The sequence below is a fragment of the Mesoplodon mirus genome (assembly GCF_964341445.2).
Source record: "Mesoplodon mirus genome assembly, chromosome: 8".
NCBI classification, from domain to species: Eukaryota; Metazoa; Chordata; class Mammalia; order Artiodactyla; family Ziphiidae; genus Mesoplodon; species Mesoplodon mirus.
In genome coordinates this window covers 114,122,194-114,143,848 of record NC_138984.1, presented here as the reverse complement: position 1 = coordinate 114,143,848, position 21,655 = coordinate 114,122,194, and the positions used below count along the sequence as shown (strand labels likewise).

The following is a 21,655-nucleotide window of genomic DNA, read 5'->3' as shown; positions in this document are numbered from 1 at the left end:
GTTTATCAGAAATGTCATTGAACTCTGGAAGGTGGAAAGGTCCTGGAATGGACTCCAACTTCCGGATTTGTTTTTCCAAATGGCTGTTGGTATTTTGAATAATCTATTTACCTCCCAGGATTTGAAATGGATCCTTTAAAATATGCTTATGTTCTTATACAAACCTGGGTCTGTTTCTGGATCTTTTCCTTTTCTGGTACTGTTTTTTTCCTCATGCCATACCACACTTTTAAAAAGTTGCTGTACCCCCTTTTTAAAAGGAAATATTTCAGGCATACAGAAAGGTATGGAGACTATATAATACATGTCTGTGTACCAAATGTCAAGCTTTGTCGTATCCTCATATTTTGCTATAGTAGATTTAGATCATTTTGCTTTTATCTTTTTTTTTGAGCTGTAATTCCTATACATTAACCCTTTAAAAGTAGGCAATTTAATGCTTTATAGTGAATTGACAAAGTTGTGCAACCCCAACCACTCTCTAATTCCATAATATTGTCCTCACCCTAACGGAAGTACCCTCCACATATGCCGGCTCTCCGCATTGCTCCTCCGGCACCTGGGAACCACCCACCTGCTTTCTGCCTGCACGGGATTTGCCTGCTTTGGACAGTTCATATAACTGGACTCATACAAATATGTGTCTGCTTTTTTCATTTGACATAATGTTTTCAAGGTTCATCCATATTGTAGCCTGTATTGGTACTTCATGGCTGCATAATATTCCATCGTATATCCATGTGTCAATTGATGGACATTTGTGTTGTTTCTGCTTTTTGGCTACTGTGAATATAGCTGTTGTTGAACATTCCCACATGAGGATTTGTACATTTACAGTGTACGATTCAGTCACTTTTGTTTTGATATATCTGAATCTTAAAAAAGTTATCCATGGTTTCTTCATTTCAGTTGCCACAATATATTCATTTTTTAATTTATGGACAAATGTTTGTTCCAAATTAACATTGTGCATGTTCTTCATTATACACACATGTTGTAAGGATTTTTCATCTGCTTTCTGTGTTTTGCAGCAGTGTAAACTACATTAAGACTAATCTTTTTTTCTCCTTTCTTTTTTTTCGGTTTGGCCTCAGGATTCTTTTTTTAAAATTGAAGTATAATTGATTTACAATATTATGTTTGTTTCAGGTGTGTAATATAATGATTCAATAGTTTTATAGATTATACTCCATTTTTAAATTTATTATAAGTTGGGTATATTTATACCCTTGTAGCCTATTTATTTTATACATAGTATTTAGTTTATACTTATTGATTTCCTATCCCTATCTAGCCTCTCCCCACTTCCCTCATCCCACTGGTAACCCCTAGTTCTCTTTATCTGTGAATCTGTTTCTGTTTTGTTATATTCATTTGTTTATTTTTTAGATTCCACATATAAGTGATAACATACAGTATTTGTCTTTCTCTGTCTGACTTATTTCAGTAAACATAATACCCTCTAGGTCCATCCATGTTGTTGCAAATGGCAGAATTTCTTTTATATGGCTGAGTAATATTCCACTGCATGTATACACCACATCTTTATCCATTCATCTTGATGGACACTTAGGTTGCTTTTGTATCTTGGCTATTGTAAATAATGCTGCTGTAAACATTGGGGAGCATGTATCTTTTTGAATTAGTATTTTTGTTTTCTCTGGATATATATCAGAAATACAATAGAATTGCTGGACTGTATAGTAATTCTATTTTTAGTTTTTTGAGGAACCTCCATACTGTTTTCCATAGTGGCTGCACCAATTTATATTCCCACCAACAGAGCACAAGGGTTCCCTTTCCTCCACATCCTCACCAACATTTGTTATTTTTGCTCTTTTTGACCATGGCCATTCTGACAGGTGTGAGGTGATATCTCATTGTTTTGATTTGCATCTCCCTGATGATGAGCGACGTTGAGCATCTTTTCATGTGCCTATTGGCCACCTGTATGTATTCTTTGGAAAAATGCCTATCCAGGTCTTCTGCCCACTTGGTTATCCAGGTCTTCTGCCCACTTGCCTAATTGGTTTTTTTTTTTTTTTAATATTGAGTTGTATGAGCTATGTATTTTAGATATTAACCTCTTACTGGTCATATCATTTGCAAACATTTTCTCCCATTTTGTAGGCCATCTTTTCATTTTTTCAGTGGTTTCCTTTGCTCTGCAAAGGGCTCTAAGTTTAATTAGGCCCCATTTGTTTAGTTTTGCTTTTGTTTCCTTTGCCTTAGGAGACAGACCCAAAAACAATATTGCTCTGATTTATATCAAAGAGTGTTCTACCGTTGTTTTCTACTGGTTTTATGGTTTCTGGTCTTCCATTTAGGTCTTTTATCCATTTTGAGTTTATTTTTGTATATGGTGTGAGAAAGTGTTCTAATTTCATTCTTTTACATGTAGGTGCCCAGTTTTCCCAGAACCATTTACTAAAGAGGCTGTCTTTTCCCCAGTGTATGTTCTTGCCTCCTTTGTTGTGGATTAATTGACCCTAAGTGCATGGGTTTATCTCTGGCCTCTCTATTCTGTTCCATTGATCTATGTGTCTGTTTTTGTGCCAGTACCAGACTGTTTTGATTACTGTAGCTTTGTAGTATAGTTTGAAGTCAGGGAGTGTGATACCTCCAGCTTTATTCTTTTTTCTCAAGATTGCTTTGGCAGTTCGGGGTCCTTTGTGTTTCCATATAAATTTTACGATTATTTGTTCCAGTTCTGTGAAAAATGTCTGATAGGGAGTGTGATAGGGATTACATTAAATCTGTAGATTGTTTTGGGTAGTATGGACATTTTAACAATATTAATTCTTCTAATACATGAACATGGAATGTCTTTCCATTTCTTTGTATCATCTTGAGATTTCTTTGTCAATGTTTTCAGAGTTTAGTTTTCAGAGTATAGGTCTTTTGCCTCCTTGGTTAAGTTTATTCCTAGGTATTTTATTCTTTTTGATGCAGTTTTAGATGGGGTTGTTTTTTTGATTTCTCTTTCTGAGAGTTTGTTATTAGTGTGTAGAAAAGCAGGACTAATCTCTTGTTGAGGGCTTGGGAGACTTTATTGTGAAATGTATTTCACTCCTTTAGTCTCAGCTGTTTCTTTTCTCTGGAGCACAAAGTTATCTTTTCTGTCTGGTAACTTTTAGGTTTTTCACTGCTTATTCTTGAGATTCTGCCTTTTCATTACTGTGCATCTAAGTACAGTCTTATTTTTCATTCTTGTTAGTATTCAAGGTGGTGTTTCAATCTGAAGACCTATGTCTTTTTTTTTAGTTCTGGAAAGTCATAAGCCCTTATCTTTGTGAATATCCAGCATCCATTAGACATTAGCTGAAATACCCTGATCCCTTCTCTGTCTCTCATAACTGTTCCTTCTTACTTTTCATCTCTCTGCCTCTGTGTGCCTCAGTGCTGTGGCTGCAGTGGTCCTAGCTTCCGTCTAGCTCCCAAGGCTGACTTTTCCATCTAGGATTTGCCTCTTGTTTTTTCTCAGTCTCCCTGTGGGATCAGACGGGCACTGCTCCTGTCACTTGCATGCTTTCCAGTGATGCTGGAGAGGACTGGGGTCCCTGCCGGGTGTGTCGTCCTGGTGGGTGATGGTCTCTTGGCTTCCCCGTTTCCTCCCTGGCGTTGAAGCTGTCTGTAAGCTGCTCCTGTTCTTGTGATCCTCACCTGGGGTTGGCGTCCTTGTCCTTCCTGCTGGCATCCTCTCCCGGGCCAATCCTGCCACCATGTCTGGAGCCCTAGAGGTGGGCTGCTGCCCTGTGCAGTGGAGTGCTCCCGCCCGCCTCCTGAAGGGGCTTCCTGCCTTGTTCTCCGCGTCTCAGGTGTTCCGTGTCACTGAGCTGTCCCGTTCTTGATCTGTCTTCTTCGTGTATCTGTCTGTCTTGTTTTGTGTATCTGCCTTGTCTTTTACATGATTTCTCTAGATTGGATGCTCTTTGGAGCAGACTGTAGCATCTAATCTGCCCATAACCCTGAAATCACCTCTTGTACTGTGCGTTTCACGGTTTTCAGCATTTCCTCAAAGCTCCTGAGCTACCTCTGACATCCTTTATTGGTTCTGAAGTTTTATGAGTTTATTCTTTTGTTAAAAAGAAATCTTTTCTGTCATTTCATTGAGCTTTAGGAGGGAAGGAAAGCAGTAGTGAACGGGTCTGACCTGGTTGTGAACCTGTTATGCGATGGGTGGAGAGGGGTTCACAGCGGCGTGCGGGGCAGCGCGGACCACTGTCTGGTCCCCCCCGCCCCCGCTGTCTCTTCCTCCCCTGCGGGGCAGTTACCCTACTTCCCCAGCCTCCTCCTTCAGCACGCTGCCTGTTGCTCCTGCGTCGGTCGTCCGTGACGCGAACCTACCTTTGTCTTTCTAGTGCTGAGTTAAATGAGCACGCCATGCCCGTCCCTGGAGGGTCTCTCATTCCGATGCGAACCACGCCTGCAGAAAATGGGCCTGCGCTAAAGGTAACGATTCCTTCCGCTTCCAAGGGTGCTCCACAGAGACTCCCCTGCCTCGAACCCTGCTTGTACGGGACACCTGGTGATCTCTGACGGCCACCAGAACGTCAGCTGTGAGCAGAGCGTTGAGCCTCACTTCTCTAGGGAGAATCCTATCGTCACATCCCTTCCAAGAGCAGCTCAGGGTTTCTTCTCCATTTTTGAGGTATTTGTTGGTAGTTTTGTTTTTAGGGGGTCTCGGTGTTTTTGGGTTTGGGATTCGGGCTATGCTTCCCTAGTGTCTCAGGCTGCACATGACACATAACAGGCACTAAATAAATATTGATGGATTGAAATTGACTTTCTGACACTGATTGTGTGGTAACATAACCAGCTTGTCTCAAATCCTGCCTCTCCTCTGTCCGTGTGCCCCACAGCCTTAGCAGGTCACAGGTCACAGAGACCCAGCTCATGCCCAAGTTAAACAAAAAATTATTTTTGTAGATGAACATTTACCATTTTGTTCTTTTATTGTGTAACCACATTTATTGTAGAAGTTTACCAAACGTTTCATGAAAACAACACATTAGAAATCACCTGATTCCCACTACCCAAAGACAGTGTGTAGTTAATATTCAGATGTATGGTTTTTCAGACTTAGGGGTTTAAAAAAAAAAACTCAACCTAAAATACCTTTAATCAGGAGATTCCTTTCTCTAATTAAAATTCTAAAAAGAAACACTGACATCTCTGATCACTGAAAGTCGTTAGGTGGAGCCCGAGATGTTTCTGGAGCAGAGAAGGACACTTAGCCCAGAGATTTACTGCACGTTGTACCAGATGGCGTGACGGGCTTTGAAAATTCAAAATGAGTGAAACGTGGCCTCTTCTTCCAAACTGCTTCCAGCACAGTTGGAGAGAGAATTTTGAAACGTTGTGGTAGACATATGCACCGGCCGCCTGGGGGGCCCACTCAGGTCACAGGGTACCAGGGGGTGGAGGGGGAGGGGGGGTGGGCGGAGACAGGCAGGTTTTCATATGTGCGATTAAACTTCAGTTGACATCGAACAGGAAACGCACCGTGGCCTGAAGACAGACAGGCAGAAATGTATAAATGAAGGGCCTTTTTTGTTATGGACTACACCCTGGATGCTTACTTCTCTTATTTCCAGACTGGAATTTGATCTGTTATCCTTTTAAACTTCTTCCTGTGCCCAGAGACACACACACACTGCAGTACAGAACTCTGTTTCTATACGGTGCTTCAAATAGTAACTAGACAAAAGTATTAACATCTATGGGGGGGGGGTTATATGATACTCTTTGTGAACAGTGAAGCATCCATGTGGATAAAGAAGCATTGCAAGTTCAGGCGTGTCCTTAGTCATCGTCTCCTGGGCTGAACCTTTAGCCTCTGCCTTCTGGTTTAAGAACTGAGAGCCGGGACGGTCCTAACCCTACGCGTGTTTTGTCTCACCAGAAGGAATAGTTGTATGGAAATTCACACGACACTTTAGCTTTTTAAAGTTCTGACTGTAGGCTAGGTTCCCCTCCAAACAAAAGTGGAATCACTAATAATCATGATTCCTGAGGGTCCCCTTTGTTTAAAGGTTAACACCATCCAGGCCTGGGTCCAAATTATACATTGAGAGGATATGGAAAAAATCTAATCTGGTGACTAACGGGTCACTTAACATCCATGTATCTTGTTTTCTGTAGGATGCTACAGATGAATTGGATGCCTTGCTTTTATCTCTAACTGAGAATCTCATTGACCACACAACCACACCTCAGGTAAATAGGCTTTATAACAGCAGGATGGAAAGGTATTTCTGCTTGAAAATGTTCCCAGTAGATTCCAGTTCTTGCCTTTTCTGCAGTTTAGTAGAACTTTCCATTTAGGAAGAGTTTATATGTCGGTAACCACCTAGCATTGCCTTTCTGTAGTGAAGTTCTGCCCACTTGAATCTGTTTGTCGCTGGGCAGCAACCACATGTTGCTGAGCCTCTGTAGTTCAGCACCCTATTAAGTGGTGTGAGAGGGACTTGTGGGTGTAAACCAGCTTCTGAAGAGTTCAGACAGTAAGACCTCCGATTGTTAAAAGCATTTACAGGAAGGTGGGAGCATAAGAGTGGTTGGCATTACACACATTGATCATTATTTGAGTTTGGGAGATACCGTGTTAAGTACTGTGACCATAATACAAAGAGGAAGCAGTCCCTCCCCTCCAGGGACATACTGGGGTGAAAGGTACACAGTTCATTTAGTGCCTTGTGAGTGGCGTGGCAGGAGTTGCCGTAGGGGTCACTCGAAGGCTTGCAAGTGAGGGCGGTCCTTCCCCCGATGTTTGCGTAGGTCACCAGCCCTCACACTCAGGTGTGTGTCTGCATCACTGGAGAGAGTAGGAAAGCACAGATTGCTGGCCTCCACTCTCGGGCTTTCGGATGTGGTGCATGTGGGCTGGGGCCCAAGAAGCTGCATTTCTGACACGGTCGCAGTGATGTGGGTGTGGGCCGGGAACCACCAGCTTAGGGCCATAATCACAGAGACTTTACCAGGTGAGCAAGCAGAAAATAAAAGGGATGTTGCCAGTATCAGGCTGCAATAATCCTTTAACCAGATGAAAGAGGTAACTTCTAAGGCCAATGCAAGATGGCCCAGAGCCCGGAGGAGCCCTTCAGGCCCAACTCAGAACACTTACTGCTTCTCACAGGTGGGGGTCATACAGTGATGAAAACCACTTTGATTAAAGACATTTTTTAATCACTAATATATTTTTCCTTCCCTACAAATTTAGAATGTTTTAAATAAAAATGCAGACTATGATGCATTTTAGATTCTACATACGAGCTATCTATTCTATTACACTTACTGATTTTTCTGTTAGAACTGTAATACTCTTCTAATAATTTTTTTCTTTTTTTTGGCTGCAGTGGGTCTTCGTTGCTGCGTGCAGGCTTTCTCTAGTTGCGGCGAGCAGGGGCTACTCTCGGTTGCGGTGCGCGGGCTTCTCATTGCGGAGGCTTCTCTTGTGGAGCACGGGCTCTAGGCGCGTGGGCTTCAGTAGTTGTGGTATGCAGGCTCAGTAGTTGTGGCACACGGGCCCTAGAGCACAGGCTCAGTAGTTGTGGCTCGCGGGCCCTAGAGTGCAGGCTCAGTAGTTGTGGCATGTGGGCTCAGTAATTGTGGCTCGCGAGCTCTAGAGCGCAGGCTCAGTAGTTGTGGCATGCGGGCTCAGTAGTTGTGGCTCACGGCCTCTAGAGCGCAGGCTCAATAGTTGTGGTTCATGGGCTTCGTTACTCTGCAGCATGTGGGATCTTCCCGGAACAGGGCTCGAACCCGTGTCCCCTGCATTGGCAGGCATATTCTTAACCACTGCACCACCAGGGAAGACCTCTAATAACTTTTTAAGTGATTTTGATAATGTGGTGAGGCCAGTCCAGCATCATTATGCAGGTGTTTTGCTGTTTTTGCTTGTTAATTCTTTCAGATGATTTTTAGAATAACTTTGTCAAGTCTCACTCCCTCTGAAAGCCTTTGAATTTTTATTTGTAATTACGTTAAATTCATAAATTAACTTGTGGAAAGAACTGAGATATTTGTGATAATTTGTCTTAGCCAAGAGTACAATATGTTTTTCTCATCCATGATTTCCTATTTCTCCGAAAAGTTTTGTAGTTACAGTCTCCCCAATATAAGTTTTATGTTTTCCTATTTTTGTTATTTCCAGTTCCTTCATGGTTTTTTGCTATTGAGATTTTTGTCCCCATTATATTTAAAGAATTTAGGATTTAACCTCACAGAAAATAGAGAGTCTCTAAATGTTTTCTGTAAGTCTTCTCTATTCTTCATTAGGTTAACTCCTAAGTACTTCATAGTTTTGTTGATATTGTGAATGGTATTTAATTTTTTTACTATTGAATTCATAAGTTAATTTTGTGTCTGGCAAACTTGATGAATTCTTTCAGTAGTCAATCTGCTGATTCTCTCAAATATTCTATCAGTTTCTGGGGTGTCTTTAGTATCTCTGTCTACAGTTATTGATTAATACATTTCTTACCTATTGCTGGATCTTCCAATTTTTGTATATTTTGAAGATAGGCTGTGAGATGCATATATGTTGATGGTAATTATACTTTCTGAGCTCCTTTTAGTACTTTAAAGTGTCCTTCTTTGCCCTTTTTTCCTCTCTTTATTTCCCTTTTGACTGATAAAAAATTGACACCCTAGCTTTAAGTTTGAATCACCTTATGTATAATTTTCTGTCATTTTATTTTCAACCTTTTTGTATCTGTTGGTTTTAAGTGGACCTTTCAGCGTTTTGCTGGGTCTTGTTTTTAAAATCTTATTCGAGAGTCTGTATCTTCTGATTGAGTTTAAATCCATTTATATTTCCTGTAATTATGGTTATTATAGGACTTGTTTCTGCCAAACCATTTTTGTTTACTTTTACCATATTTCTTTTTTCTCTCTCTTTTATTTCCTATGGTTAGAAGTGCATTTTCTTAATATTGTTGGGAAAGTCATATTTTGTACTTTTATTCTTTTGGTGGTTACCTAGATTACGAAAACCTGGACTTATATTAATTTTTTCTTATCAGAATCTGTCACCAGTGCAAGGACTAGTCTAAGCTTCCATAAAATAGGGGGGAGTTGAGAGTCCATTAGATTACAATTCCACATGCAGAAGTAAGATGCAGAAAATTAAACCTTAAAAAGAATATAGCAAAGGCCCTGTGCGTCAGGAGCAGTGTGGCTGTTTTCATTGCTCTTTCCTCCATGCAGAGTTAGAAAATGGACGGTAGCTGGACAGAGCTTTCTTCTGTGTACTTTCTTTTTGCTCTTCATTTGAGTCAGTCACAGTCCACTGTTCAGCATGCTACCAAGAAGGCTATGATTATTTGTAATGGACTGACATGACGTTTCAGAAAATACATTTTAAGTTGGATGCTAGGGGTGGGGGACAGTCCTAGTGAATGACCTGAAAGCGGCAGTGGCATTAGTAGCATTCTGGGAGTAGATTAAAGAGAGTCTCGAGATTACGACAGTCTCTTACGTGGTGACATATGGCGCGTGTGCTGCAGAAAAGGACCTCGGGTTCAGAAGTCCATGTCAGCTCAAGGGCACCATGAAGACCTGCTCCCTGCCCCCCACCCCAGTGCATTTCATAGTAGAAGAAAGCAGTATGAGTACAATTATGAAAATAAGTCAGTCTTCCCTAAAAATAAATATACGTGTACAATTCTTTTTTCAGGTATCTTCCATATCCACGATCACACCCCGTTGGATTGTGCCAGTAAGTTAATGATATTTGCAATTTTTCTTTCCGTTACCCTTTCAGAATGAGGCCTGAAGGAATACCAGGTTCTTATTTTTCCTTGAAAACATGGGGTCATCATCAAATCTCTTCTGATGGAACCTACTGGCTTCAAACTAGAGGTTTCATTTTTCTGTTTGTAAATACTTAAGGGTGCTGACAAAAACAAAAATAAAAGTCTGATGTGAAGGATGGTAGAAAAACAGAGCAGCTGTCACGGTACACATCACCCTTCTCATCGCCGTGGTCACTGGAGAAGATGACGCGGGGCTGAGCGCTGGCTGCGGGGCAGGTGTGGGCGCCTCCGCTCACACGGCCCGCGTGTTTCCCCCAGCAGAGTGCCGCCCTCCCTAACGGGCTCGCGGGAGACGACGGGCTCTCGCCGGCCGGGCAGGAGGCGCCTGGCCACAGCGGTGTGGTCTCCCTCATCTCTCCCCCAGCGCCGTTCTTCGTGGATGCTGTGACCAGGTGAGGAATCTTTTCTCAGGTGCAGTCCTCAGGCTTCTGTTAAGAGGAAAAAATAACGAAATTAATTGTACTGAAAGCAATAGTGTCAGTTCTTCTCTAGTTGAACTTAATTGAAACTGAATAAATCTTTTCTGTGGTTATTATTTAGAGTAGTGTTTTTTTCTTTTTTCTTGTCAGTAGCAATCTTCTACAAAATTATGAAGTAGACCTTACTTTCTTCCTTTATGAAGTCTTTATTAGATAAAGATATGAGCAGGTTTATCTTTAAGACTTTGTATTTGTTTTAAAATTGATTTACGTCTTTTCCTATCATGCTTTACTGTTAGGTTGTCCATGAATACAGGGGAAGAGGCTCAGATAAGGGTGCGGTAGGGGATTCCCAAGGTGAGGGCTCTGACGTAGCTTTTACCACAAGCTTATTTTAGCATGTCACTTGCCACAGACAGAGCTTTTGTTCAGCATGTAGTTCTTCAACTTTTTAATTGTTAGGACCAAGACTGTGCCTGTTTTGCAGAAGATCTGTAATTGCCTCATTTCTCACCTCAGACGTCTTCCTGGTATGTCTACTGTTTCTCACATCCTCCTGGTGTTGAGAATGCGGGTTGGTCAAAGTAGATGCTTTAGAGAACAAAATCCCTGATTATAACAGAAAAGTTATTAGAGATAATTAACTTGAGAGAAATTCATAGTTTCATTTTAAAATTGTTGTCTTATCTCCATAGTCTTTAATATAATTGTTCACTCAGCAAACACTTACTGTCTGCTAGGTACCAGGCATTGCTTGTGTGCGGCACTGAAGGTAGGCGTGAACAGGACAGACATGGGACCTATTTTCCTAAACATCTGTATGACTGGTAGTTCCCACTGCAAACATAGGGATTGTGTGCCGAGGGCCAGGTGATAATTCTTCGTAATTGAGTTCACAGAGTAAAGTGCGAGTTCTTGAGGACTTCCAAATGAGAACTTACAGATGACATCAGAGCTTGTCTCCATTCCTTCCCAAAGCAAAGTAGTCATAAAGGAAGTAGATCAAAGATGACAGGTAGTACACCTGAAACTAATATAATATGTCAGTATCTCAGTAAGGAGAACATGGCCAGTAAATCAGTGAAACAGTTGAGTCCAGAAACAAATCACACAAGTATATTTACCTGATTTATGAAAAATGATAGTACAGTGCTGAAGGGAAAGAGCGGCCTTTCAGTAAATCAGCCGGACAAGTTAAATATCCTTGTGGGAAAAAATTAATCTTGACCCAACCTCATACTACACACCAAAATCTACTGTAGGTGGATTGCAAATCTAAATATGAAATGTCCAGTGATAGAGCTTTTAGAAGAAAATATAAGTGAACAACATCCTGTGGCCTTGAAATAGGCAAAGATTTTTTAAACAGGTCACAAAAAGCTTCAATCATACAGGAAAAATTGATAACTTGGATTTTGTCCAAAACTCCTATTCAGGGACTTCCCTGGTGGCGCAGTGGTTAAGAATCCGCCTGCCAATGCAGGAGGCACGGGTTCGAGCCCTGTTCTGGAAAGATCCCACATGCCACAGGGCAACTAAGCTCGTGCGCCACAACTGCTGAGCCTGTGCTCTAGAGCCCACGAGCCACAACTACTGGGCCCGCGCTCCTAGAGCCTGTGCTCTGCAACAAGAGAAGCCACTGCAATGAGAAGCCCGCGCACCACAAGGAAGAGTGGCCCCCGCTCGCTGCAGCTAGAGAAGGCCTGCATGCAGCAAAGAAGACCCAACGCAGCCAAAAATAAACAAATAAATAAAATTTTAAAATTAAAAAAAAAACAACTCCTATTCATCAAAAGATATTATTTCAAGCACTCAAAAAGGAAGCCACACAGTGGAGAAGACAACTGCACTTCCCCCTCCCTCTGACTCTGTCTGTGTCTCTCTCATAAAGAACTCATATCCAGAGCTCTTGTGAATCAATAAGAAAAAGAGAGCTCAATAGAAAAACTGGCAAAAGACTTGAATAGGCAGTTCACAAGAGGGTATCCAGATGGCCCATCTTGACAAGTTATTGAGAAATACAAATTCAGACCACTATGTGATACTACTGCATACACCTAGAATGGCTCAAGTGAAAATTCATATAGTACCAAGTACTGGTGAAGTTATGGGGCAACTGAAACTGTAAATTGAAATAACTGTGTTGGACATAGATTTGGCTGTATCCACGAAAGCTGAAAATACGTTTACATGCATACCCAATGGAAATACAAATATGTGTCCATCAAAAGGCATGTACAGGAATGTTTACAGCAGCTGTGTTCATCATAGTCCAAGCTGAAGACTTTTTAAAAGCCATTGGCGGTTAACTAGATAAATACTGGACTAGGTCAGTGAAAACTAATGAACTGTAACTGTGGTAGAGAGATACAGATGAGTCGCGCACACACAGTTACATGAGGTATTTATTGATCTGTAATAGCGGCTTACACCCCATTCCCTGCAGGTCAGGGGTCTGGTACAGCCTAGCTGTGCCCTCTGCTGCGGGTCTCCCCCAGGCTCCACTCAGGGAGTCGGCCGGAGCTGGGAGGGTCTGCAGTCATGGCCGTTGGCGGAATTCAGCTCCTGAGGGGCTGCCCGCCGAGGGCTGGCTCCAGGCCGTGCCGCCCTCGCTACTTGCCTGGGGCCTTTACTTCAGCAGAGCCAGCAAACCAGGAAGGCTGTGGGACGCCTGCCAGCTGGCCAGAGGTCGCCATCTGTATACTGTAATCGCGGGAGTGACAGCCTGTTGTTACCGTTGCTCATTTGCATTGGTTAGAACAGACCACAGGGCCTGCCGTGCTCAGGGGGAGGAGGGGGTCATTGGGGTCATCTTAGAGTCTCCTCCCCATGATGATGGGAAGGAGGCACAGCTCTCAGAGACCGAAGTAACGGTTACCCTGGAGGTGGCTAGTTTCAGAGTGCTAGTGACTTTCTGTTGCTCGTTCTGCGTGCTGATTGCACAGGTGTGGTCAGTGTGCACAGGGTCCTCAACTTACAACTCCTGATTTGTGCACTTCAGCCTGTGTATGTTACAATCAGTAGCGTGTTTTTAAAAGAATGGTGATGGGGTTGCATCTGTACAGATTCAGATTTACTTGGGGTGTGCGCTGTGTGAATTTTATTTTTAAGTTAAAGAACAGGAGAGGAAACAACAGCAGCTGAGATTACCGAGCAAGTTTTAGGAGCAGCTAAATGACAGGTAAATGGTGACCAGCTTGGCAGAGAGGAGAAAGCTGAGATCTAAGCCTGAAAAGGCGAGGGGGTGGAAACTGGGAAACTACGAAGCCAGTCCACGCTCTAGCACCCGGGCTGGCTCAGGAGCTGAGGCACCAAGTGTTGGGAAGGTGGGTCCGAGGTGGGGCTGAGAATGTGCCCCTCAGACACTCCCCCTCCCCGCCCCGCCGATGCCGGCCTGATTCTGGAGGCTCCCCTCTGGAGGAGCTGGGCGGGCGGGGCCCTGCATCTGGGGACCCTGTTGGGAGGAAGGCCCTGAGCTGAGGGAGGTTAACCCAGTGTCCACATGCCAAGGGGTGAGACCCCCAGCCTTCCTTCTGTTTCCAGCCTCCAGAATGCTGTGGGCCATGTATAAACGTCTCAGGTGAGAAATTCAGAGGATTGCTCTCTAGAGAACCTGACTGCGCGAAGAAAAAGGCCCAGAGAGACTGACTTTTGTGGATCGCAGGAAATCTGATAACTGGACTTGGAAGCCCATAGTTAGTGGATTTTGCCCACACGTGCACAGCTTTCAGACAGCGTTCCAGTGCTTCATGCTTAAGTGTGAGCATGCCGCTTCCCTCTTAAATGTGAACAGAGTCAAAGATTATCAGGTGTTTGAGGGAAAACCAGAGCAGGTCAACTTGAAAAAGAAACAAGGAGGAAATAAAGGAATGTGAGCATCAAAAACTTTGCGAAGTGATAGTGTGAGAAAGAAGATACTGTATCCATGCAACAATAACAGGAAATTAAAAAAGAAAAGGAACAGAAAATAAAGTGTTCTTGGAAATTATTAACCATGTTAAAAATAAAATTCAAAGAATGCACGGAAGGGTAAGATTGGGGAAATCCCCAAAAATGTAGAACAAAAAGTTGAAAATTGGGAGAGAAAAGAAGATTGGAGATTGGTCTAGGAAGTGCATTATGTGAATCATTGGAGGTCCAGAAGAACAAACACAGTAAATAAAAGTGTCCAAGAAAGAAATTAAGACTTCCCAGGACAGAAGCACTTGCCTTTTTAGATTAAAGGAGCCCAGTGAGTATCCAGTAACAGAATGAAAATAGACAACAGCAAGGAACATCGTGAAGTTTCAGAATATGAGAGAGGATGTAAGTCTTCAGAGCGGGGGAAAAAGAGTTCATACAAAGGGCTGGTAATCTGAATGAGAGCAGACTTTACTGAAAGCTAGAAGATAATAGAGCAGTGCCTTCAGAGTTCTGGAAGAAAATCATTTTTCACCTCATGTTTTATACCCAAGCTATCAATGGTGAGATTAGAATGAAGACATTCTAGGGAGTTCCCTGGCAGTCCAGTGGTCGGGACTCGGTGCTTTCACTGTCAGGGCCCGGGTTCAATCCCTGGTAAGATCCTGCCAGCCGTGCAGCACGGCCAAAAAAAAAAAAAAAGGAAATGAAGACATTTTAAAACGTGGAGTTTCTCTAAAATACGTGCTTCTAAGGCGGCCTTCCTCAGGAAGCTACTTAAGTGGAGGATGTGTTCCATCAAAACAAGGTGATTGTCTAAGAAAGAAAACAGGGGACCCAGGAAACAGGTGTCGGAATTTACCAGGAGGAAAGTGAAGGGAAGTTCCAAGCAGGCCTAGAAAGGAGCCTGTACAGATTAGAAGAGGAGGCTGTGGAGCTCCAGGAAGGATATTGTCGAGGGAAAACGACCAGCACAGGGCCCGCCCCCTATTTTACAAAATTACCTGAGAACAGAAGCCTGGTTGTGTTTGGTTAAGGCAAAATTAGAAACGAAGGTTAAGGATAAATTAGAAACGAAGTATTGGACGCCGAGCAAGCAGTTGCAACGAAAAAACAAATTGTACAAGAAGAGAGATACAGTACACCCATAGTGAGCTGTGGAAATATTTATGTAACTATAGCAGACGCTGACTATTAGGGAGGACTGTGTGTCATTGTGGAAACACACCCCTGAGAACAGCGAGGACCGCGGCAGCTGGTGGGGCCGCCTGGAGGGCTTGTTAGAGCACAGGCGCTGGGCCGTCCTGAGGCTTTGGGCCAGTGGGCCAGGGGCGGGGCCTAAGAACTCGCATTTATGACAAGTCCCAGGACCACGCTTTGAGAACCAGGGGTCCAGAACAAGAAGGGAAGTACCAGGAAAATCCAGTCGGCAGTGTCGTCTCCGTGGAGTGGAAGTGCGGAAGGGGGCTCCAGTGGCAGCTGTTTCGTTCGCACGTCTCGATAGCACATCCGCGATGTTAACCTCTGGCCTTCGGACTCTGGTATCATTCGTTTTCCGTCTCCCTGAAGCCCGCACCTGTGCGCACGCCCTTGCCCTGTGGCGGAGCGGCGCGGTCTTACTCCTGCTTCACCTCTGACGCAGCAGAGGAGGTGGTGCGGGGCTCAGACCCACCGCGGGGGCCGCGTGAGGACACCCAGGACCCCCGGCCTTGGTGCTTGGCGAATGTGTTGCCATGGTGCACAGCCCTGTCCTCTGTGTTCTGTGACAGCCCTGGCTCAGCAAGGAATGAGGTGTCTGTTCGGTGTATTTTGTCCAAGGAAGCAGGGGAAATTGATGTCTTTAGGTTCCATTTCAAGATGGAATAAGCATCAGTTATCTAGAAAATGACCCTCTGCAGAATTGCCTACGTTAAGCGCGACTACACGCTCCTCTTTACTCTCCGCATGCTCCGTGAGGCGCTTGGGAGAAATGCAGGTCGCTTCCGCCTTGGATGGTCTTTTCATTTTCCAAAAAGTGAGTAACGTATTCTTTCTTCCTGTCAGCTCGGCTCCAGCCTCTGCTGGAGAAGCCACCTTGAAGCAGAAGTGTTTGCTGACAACAGAGCTCTGAGGGGCGGCCGCTCCTCACCTGGGACCCGAGGCCGGGCCCTCCAGCCGTCCGTCCTGGAGTCCACTTCTGCTGGAGCTGGTTCTGCACTTGTGGGTAAAAAAGCTCACCCGGGTGTGACTTCATCTCTGTGAACAAAGCAGTTACATTTCCGTCCAGCTGGAAGGGCGTAATTACACTACACGTTAGCCCAAGTGAGCGTCTCTGATCTTTTACCTTCTCTAATTTCATTTGAAGTTGTGAATTCCTGCCGCGGGGGTCCCTTTCCCCGTGGTTTCCTCGAGCTCTTTGCTCCGCCCAGTGGTTGTGACTGGGAAGATTACTTCTCTCTCTGGTGTCAGGGTGAGTGTCCTTGATCTGAACGCCTGCTATAGAAATTGTGCCCTTCTGTGCATTGCCTGGAAATCGGGAATTAAGGTAGATTAATTATTACTAAAGAGAGGTTTTTAGAATACAGAGGGTTTTCAGATGTCTCCCATACTTTTTACTTTTTGCTGGACTGGCTATCTTAATACTCCAAGTTTACATCAAGGTAAGATAGACCTTGAGAAGAATTACAGAGGAATCAGTTGCCTGGCACAGTTTTTCAGCCCAGCCGTCCGTCGGGAAGCACACCTGCGTGGAGCACACGCGCGTCCTGTAGCTTTCGGCCTGGAAGGGGCTGGAGGTGGCCGCAGAGACCTCCAGGCGTCCACACGGCTCCCTGGGCTGCGTGCGGTTGAAGGCCGAGGTTGACTCAGGCAGCGAAGGAGAGCACAGTAGTTTCCAGGTCCCCATTTGGACATAGGCTCCATTTCCTTTTAATGTAAGCTGAATAAATTCAGGTGGTGTAAACTGAAGGAAACAAAATGCCAGGATAGAAATAGGGAATTGGGTTGAGGGGATTCATGTCTGAAACTAAATGCGAGGTACTGAAAGAATGATAGGGATGTTGTGTTAGTTAAAAAGGGTTCTCTAGAGTTTCCTCATTCCTTTCCATCTGTACAAAAAAGTCTGGATGTTAAAGCACCATATGCTCATTATAGAGAACAGGGAGAAGAATTTCAACACCCAGAGAAGCACTATTTTAGCTTCAAAACTTTGGACTGCGTAAAGGAAAGCTCAGTTGCTGTGGGGAATGAGGGTGATCTGGAACCCACGTTGGTAAAGTTCTTGTGAATCCCTGGTACCAAGCGCTGATGTTGAACTGTACCTCCTGGAATCTGGTTTGGGTTTGCTGCCCTGCGACGTGCACGTAATTGAGTGTTAGCGTCTGCTGTCCACCATAAAAGAACGTCCAGTTTTCAGATCTTTAAAACTCCCATGTTTTGGATGGTCCTGGGTTCCCTGTAACATAATCACGCTCAGGCAAACGCACACTCTTGTCTGACTGGCAAGCCCTAGGATCTTAATCTTGTGCCGCTCCCAGGGGGCCGGAGGGCTTGGAAACGACTTTTTCACCAAACAGTTCTGCCGAAGGAAGGCCAGCTGGCACTCCTTGTTGGCTGTCTCCCCTTAGCCGTTAGCTATCCGGAGCTCGTGGATTCCGTTGGGGGAGCGCGTGCCACTTCGTAATCGTCAAACAGATTTTCTCGCAGCTCTGATGACACCTAGAACCAGGGACTTGAGCTGCGACGTGCTGGACTGGGCGTCAAGTTTCCAGCACAGCGACGACCCTGGAGGTGGAAGGTTAAGGTGCGCTTCTGGTCACAGAGCAGCTTTCTAGATTTTGGAATTAAGTTGTTGAGAATATTCCGTAAGCTTTGTGTCTTCAGGTACGTGTATTCGTGGCAGTCGGAACACTGATAGGGACCTTCTTACAGTGCGTTTGAATCTCAAGGTCAAAGGAAATTCTGTCTCATGTCCTGGCGAGAATGGCACATATGGAAATTAATACTTTAATGAACTCGCCCTGACAGAACCGATAGCTGTCAGGTAGACCTTTCCTTTCCTGTCTGCCACAGGTGCCGTCCCCGCGCGTCTGTAACGCTCACCCTGTTCCGCTGACCTGAGAATGGGGCGGGGCTGGGGGGGCAGCAGGTGAGAGTCAGGGAAGGACGCTGGCAGGGAGCCAGGTGTGCGGTGGCTCTGCACCAGGACGCAGGTGGTTACACTGGGGGGACGGCATCTCACTGTGGCAGCCCTGCCGGCTGCTGGCCCTCGTCACGGCTTCCGGTGACAGAAGATCTTAGCATCCTCCTGCCCATCGGAACTATCCGATCAGCCGAGTGCAGCTCTGGTCCCCGGATGAGCTGAAACAGCCCAGTGGCTATTCTAAACGATGGCTGGCTGGGCGGGAAGTTTTTCTGTGTCTCGAGAGGCTCCCGTGCAGTAGGACAGTGTAGCTGAGGAGAGCGCTGGCCGTGGTTGGTCCAGTCAGGAGGGACGAGCACGTATTTGGAAAGAGCAGGACGACGGGGGGTTTATAGCTGAGCCGTTTGGCAGAGATGACAGAAGCCTGCTTGAGCCACAGGCTCAGCTCTGTGTCACCTTCTTTCCAGACCAGCTTTCGCTCTGCTAACTCCCTAGGAGCTGGGATGATGGAGTTGCGGCTGTGAGCAGGCTCCGGGGCTCCGGCTGGGGGGCTGTGTGTGTCCTCTTGCAGTTGCCTCGTTGGTCTGCGAGCGTCTGCGCTTTCTGGTGCTTCGCGGGGGGCCCCCTGCTGCTGCCTTGGTCTTGGTGGCTGGGGAGTGGAAGGGGCGAAGCTCAGAGCAGCTGGCTTTAGGTCCTGGCCGGGCAAGGTCAGGGAAGGGAGAGCTGGCCCTGGGGGCTTACAGTGAGGTGGGTACGTGTCAGTTTTCTCCCCAAATCCTCTTCAGAACGTGTGGAATATCCTGTTTCCCGGGGACCTCGCAGAGGTCGCAGTGTCCCCTGTGTGCACAGGAAGGTCCATCGCCCTTTTATTCCTGCCCTGAGGAAACCCTGATGAGCAACGGAGTGATTAGATTCCTTTGCTCTTGATAAATTCAGACGCACCCTTAGCTGCTTGTCTAAAATGTGGATGTTGTTTTAAGAAAAAAATCTCGTTAAGAAAGTGTCTTCTAGTCTACTAGGCTTTTGTCCTTTTTGTGTGTGCGTGCGCGGTCACACGTGTTCTGTGGGCAGGTGAGGGTGGAGCCTGGGGCAGCCCTGCGTCTTGACTGCTTGTCCTCCTGTGTTTCGGCTCTGGCCGCCCTGCCTGTCTCCTCTCAGACCAGCGCCAGGGTCACTGCAAAAGCCTCCGAGAGCAGAGCTGTGTGGCGGCCACTGACACGGGAAAGGCTCTCTTGTTCTTCTGAGTCAGGCCCCGGAGAAGCCAGGGCCTCAGCTTCTCCTCGAGGGCGGGCCAGCAGGCAGTTGTGTCCGGAGCAGGGCTGGCGAGGGCCCGGCTGCGTACGGCCCGTGTTCAGATGGGCTCTGTGGGCGGGCTGGCCCTGGAGGCCTCGGCACCCTCACTCACGTGTGGGCCGGGGCAGGCCTGGCCTCCGTCCCCGAAGGCTGCCAGGTCTCCGCACTTCTGATGCATGTTGCCCTCAGCCTTTTGGTTGCTTGAAGCCTGGAGGCCTCTAGAGCATAATGCACGTTGCCGCATCACTTGTCCTCTTGTGCTCTCACCGCCGTGGCTCCTGAGTGGTCAGAAGAAAGCGGGAAGCCCCTGCTACCTGTGTTAGCCTGCAGGATGAGGGACGTTGCTTGGTTCACAGAGATTTGCCCCGAGCCGGCTGGGCCGAGGCCGCAGGTGCGGAGCTGTGCTTGTCTCTGGCTCTGAGACGTGGTGTCCAGGGACCCCTGTGTCACCGTGGTGCGGACACCGGCTCAGGCACGCTCCAGGTTTCTCTTTGTCGGAGAGGCGTTCGGGCACAGAGCCCTGCTCTTTGGCTCTTCATAGCTGGATACGATAGACAGTTACAAGGACCTCACTAACTATTTTGTGTTTACTTTTTATCTGTGTAAAGCTTTGCAGTAGCTTTTAAAGTGTAATTTATTTTTTTATCAAGTGCACTCTTCACGCCACGTGTCCACAGTTTTATACGACTTGTACTAGAAGCGCTGCGCTCAGCTGTGAGCTGTTTGTACACTGAGATGGCGGCCGTAGATGTGACCACAAATAAAGCTTTTGTGAAACACTCACGCGTGATGAGCTGCTCCGGTTTCTTGGACGCGCAGTACCCACCTGCTGGGCATTTCTCTCCTCAGCAGAACTCTCCGCACGAGCCGCTGCCGCACGATTCCAAGGGGAAGTGGAAGCAGCCCCGCGGCGCGCAGCGTGCGTTGCAGAGCGACGGTGTAACTCGGGCTCGAGGCGTTCGGAAAGTTTGGAAACGCCCCCGGCCGTCCCCAGCGCACCCTAGGAGGAGCAGCGTGGGGCCGGAGCAACCCCGCCCCGCCGCCCACTTCCCGCGAGACCTGGTGGCCGGCCACCCCCGTGCTGCTGCTCCTTGCGCCCTGTTCTCCCTCCCTTGCCCTGCGGTCATCTTAGGCCCAGGGAGGACCCCTTTGAACTGAGAAGAGGGCTTGTCCTGGAGCAAGGAAAGCCACGTCCGACCTTGCCCTGTGTCCCCCGAGCTGCAGGGCTCCCCCTGAAACCAAAGGCAGAACGAAGTGGGACAGCCGAGGGAGCCTGGGCCCTCCGGGCCTCTTCATCCGGGAGGGCGCGTCCTCCCCCAGGCTCCCAGGGAGCCGGTGAAGCCGGGGCCCCAAGACCCGGTTGCCCTGCCGTTTCAGCAGCCCTGGTTCTCCTGCGGGGGCCCCGGGTTCCCACACCCGCAGAGTGAAGCCGAGAGGCACACGGGCAGGGCTGTGCGTTTCCGAGCCCAGCGTGCTTGGGGGGGCGGACAGCACCCAGTGACTGAGCACCTCGCGGGTGCCAGGCTGTTCTGCACAGGGGCGTCGTGTCCCCACCAGTAACCCCAAACCTCCCGCCACCCCCCAACACGGGGGAGCTCCTTCAAACTTCGGAAGGTGACCAGCGGACACCACGCTGCAGGACGCACAGCAAACAGTGGGCCCCGGGCATCAGACCCCGAGCCCCAGGCCTGGCACCTCCTGTGTCCCGGGGGCCAGGAAGCCTCAGGGCGCTTCTCAAAAAGTCGGGTGTGGTGATCCCCGCGTGGAAGCCGCAGGGGGGTCGTCCTCCGCGTGCTGCTGTGCTGTTCTGGCAGCCTGCACCTCTCCTTCACCGTGACCCAGGAGCAGGGTCTCGGACGGCCGTTGCCCTCTCCGCCTCGGACCCCAGGGTGCAGGGTGGGACGCCGAGCCACCCCTCCGTCGTGCCTCACTGAGGGCGGGCACCAGGGCGGGCTTACGAGACACACACGTTTCTCTCCTCCCGTCCGGCCACAGGCCCAGAGGGGACTTGCAGGCCGGCTGCTGCCCCAGGCTTGGCTGCGTTTGAGCGTGCGGGGTGGAGGGGGCCAGGGAGCACCCGCAGGCAGGCACCGTCTAGCCCGAGG

General features: G+C 47.1%; 1 protein-coding gene across 2 annotated transcripts in view; it reads left to right on the top strand.

Moving 5' to 3' along the window:
- Positions 1–20,302, top strand: part of EPB41L5 (erythrocyte membrane protein band 4.1 like 5) — a 146,623-nt gene extending 126,321 nt beyond the window's left edge. Inside the window, exons 21-25 of one of the 2 annotated variants that reach the window (XM_082630346.1) lie at positions 4,362–4,452; positions 6,145–6,219; positions 9,680–9,721; positions 10,080–10,210; positions 16,181–20,302. In XM_082630346.1, coding sequence (XP_082486472.1) covers positions 4,362–4,452; positions 6,145–6,219; positions 9,680–9,721; positions 10,080–10,210; positions 16,181–16,247 — 406 coding nt within the window. In that variant the 3' untranslated portion in view covers positions 16,248–20,302. Of the gene's footprint in view, positions 1–4,361; positions 4,453–6,144; positions 6,220–9,679; positions 9,722–10,076; positions 10,211–16,180 lie in introns of both variants that reach the window. The other variant, XM_082630345.1, reaches the window with a different exon arrangement.
- The last annotated feature ends 1,353 nt before the right edge of the window (positions 20,303–21,655 follow it).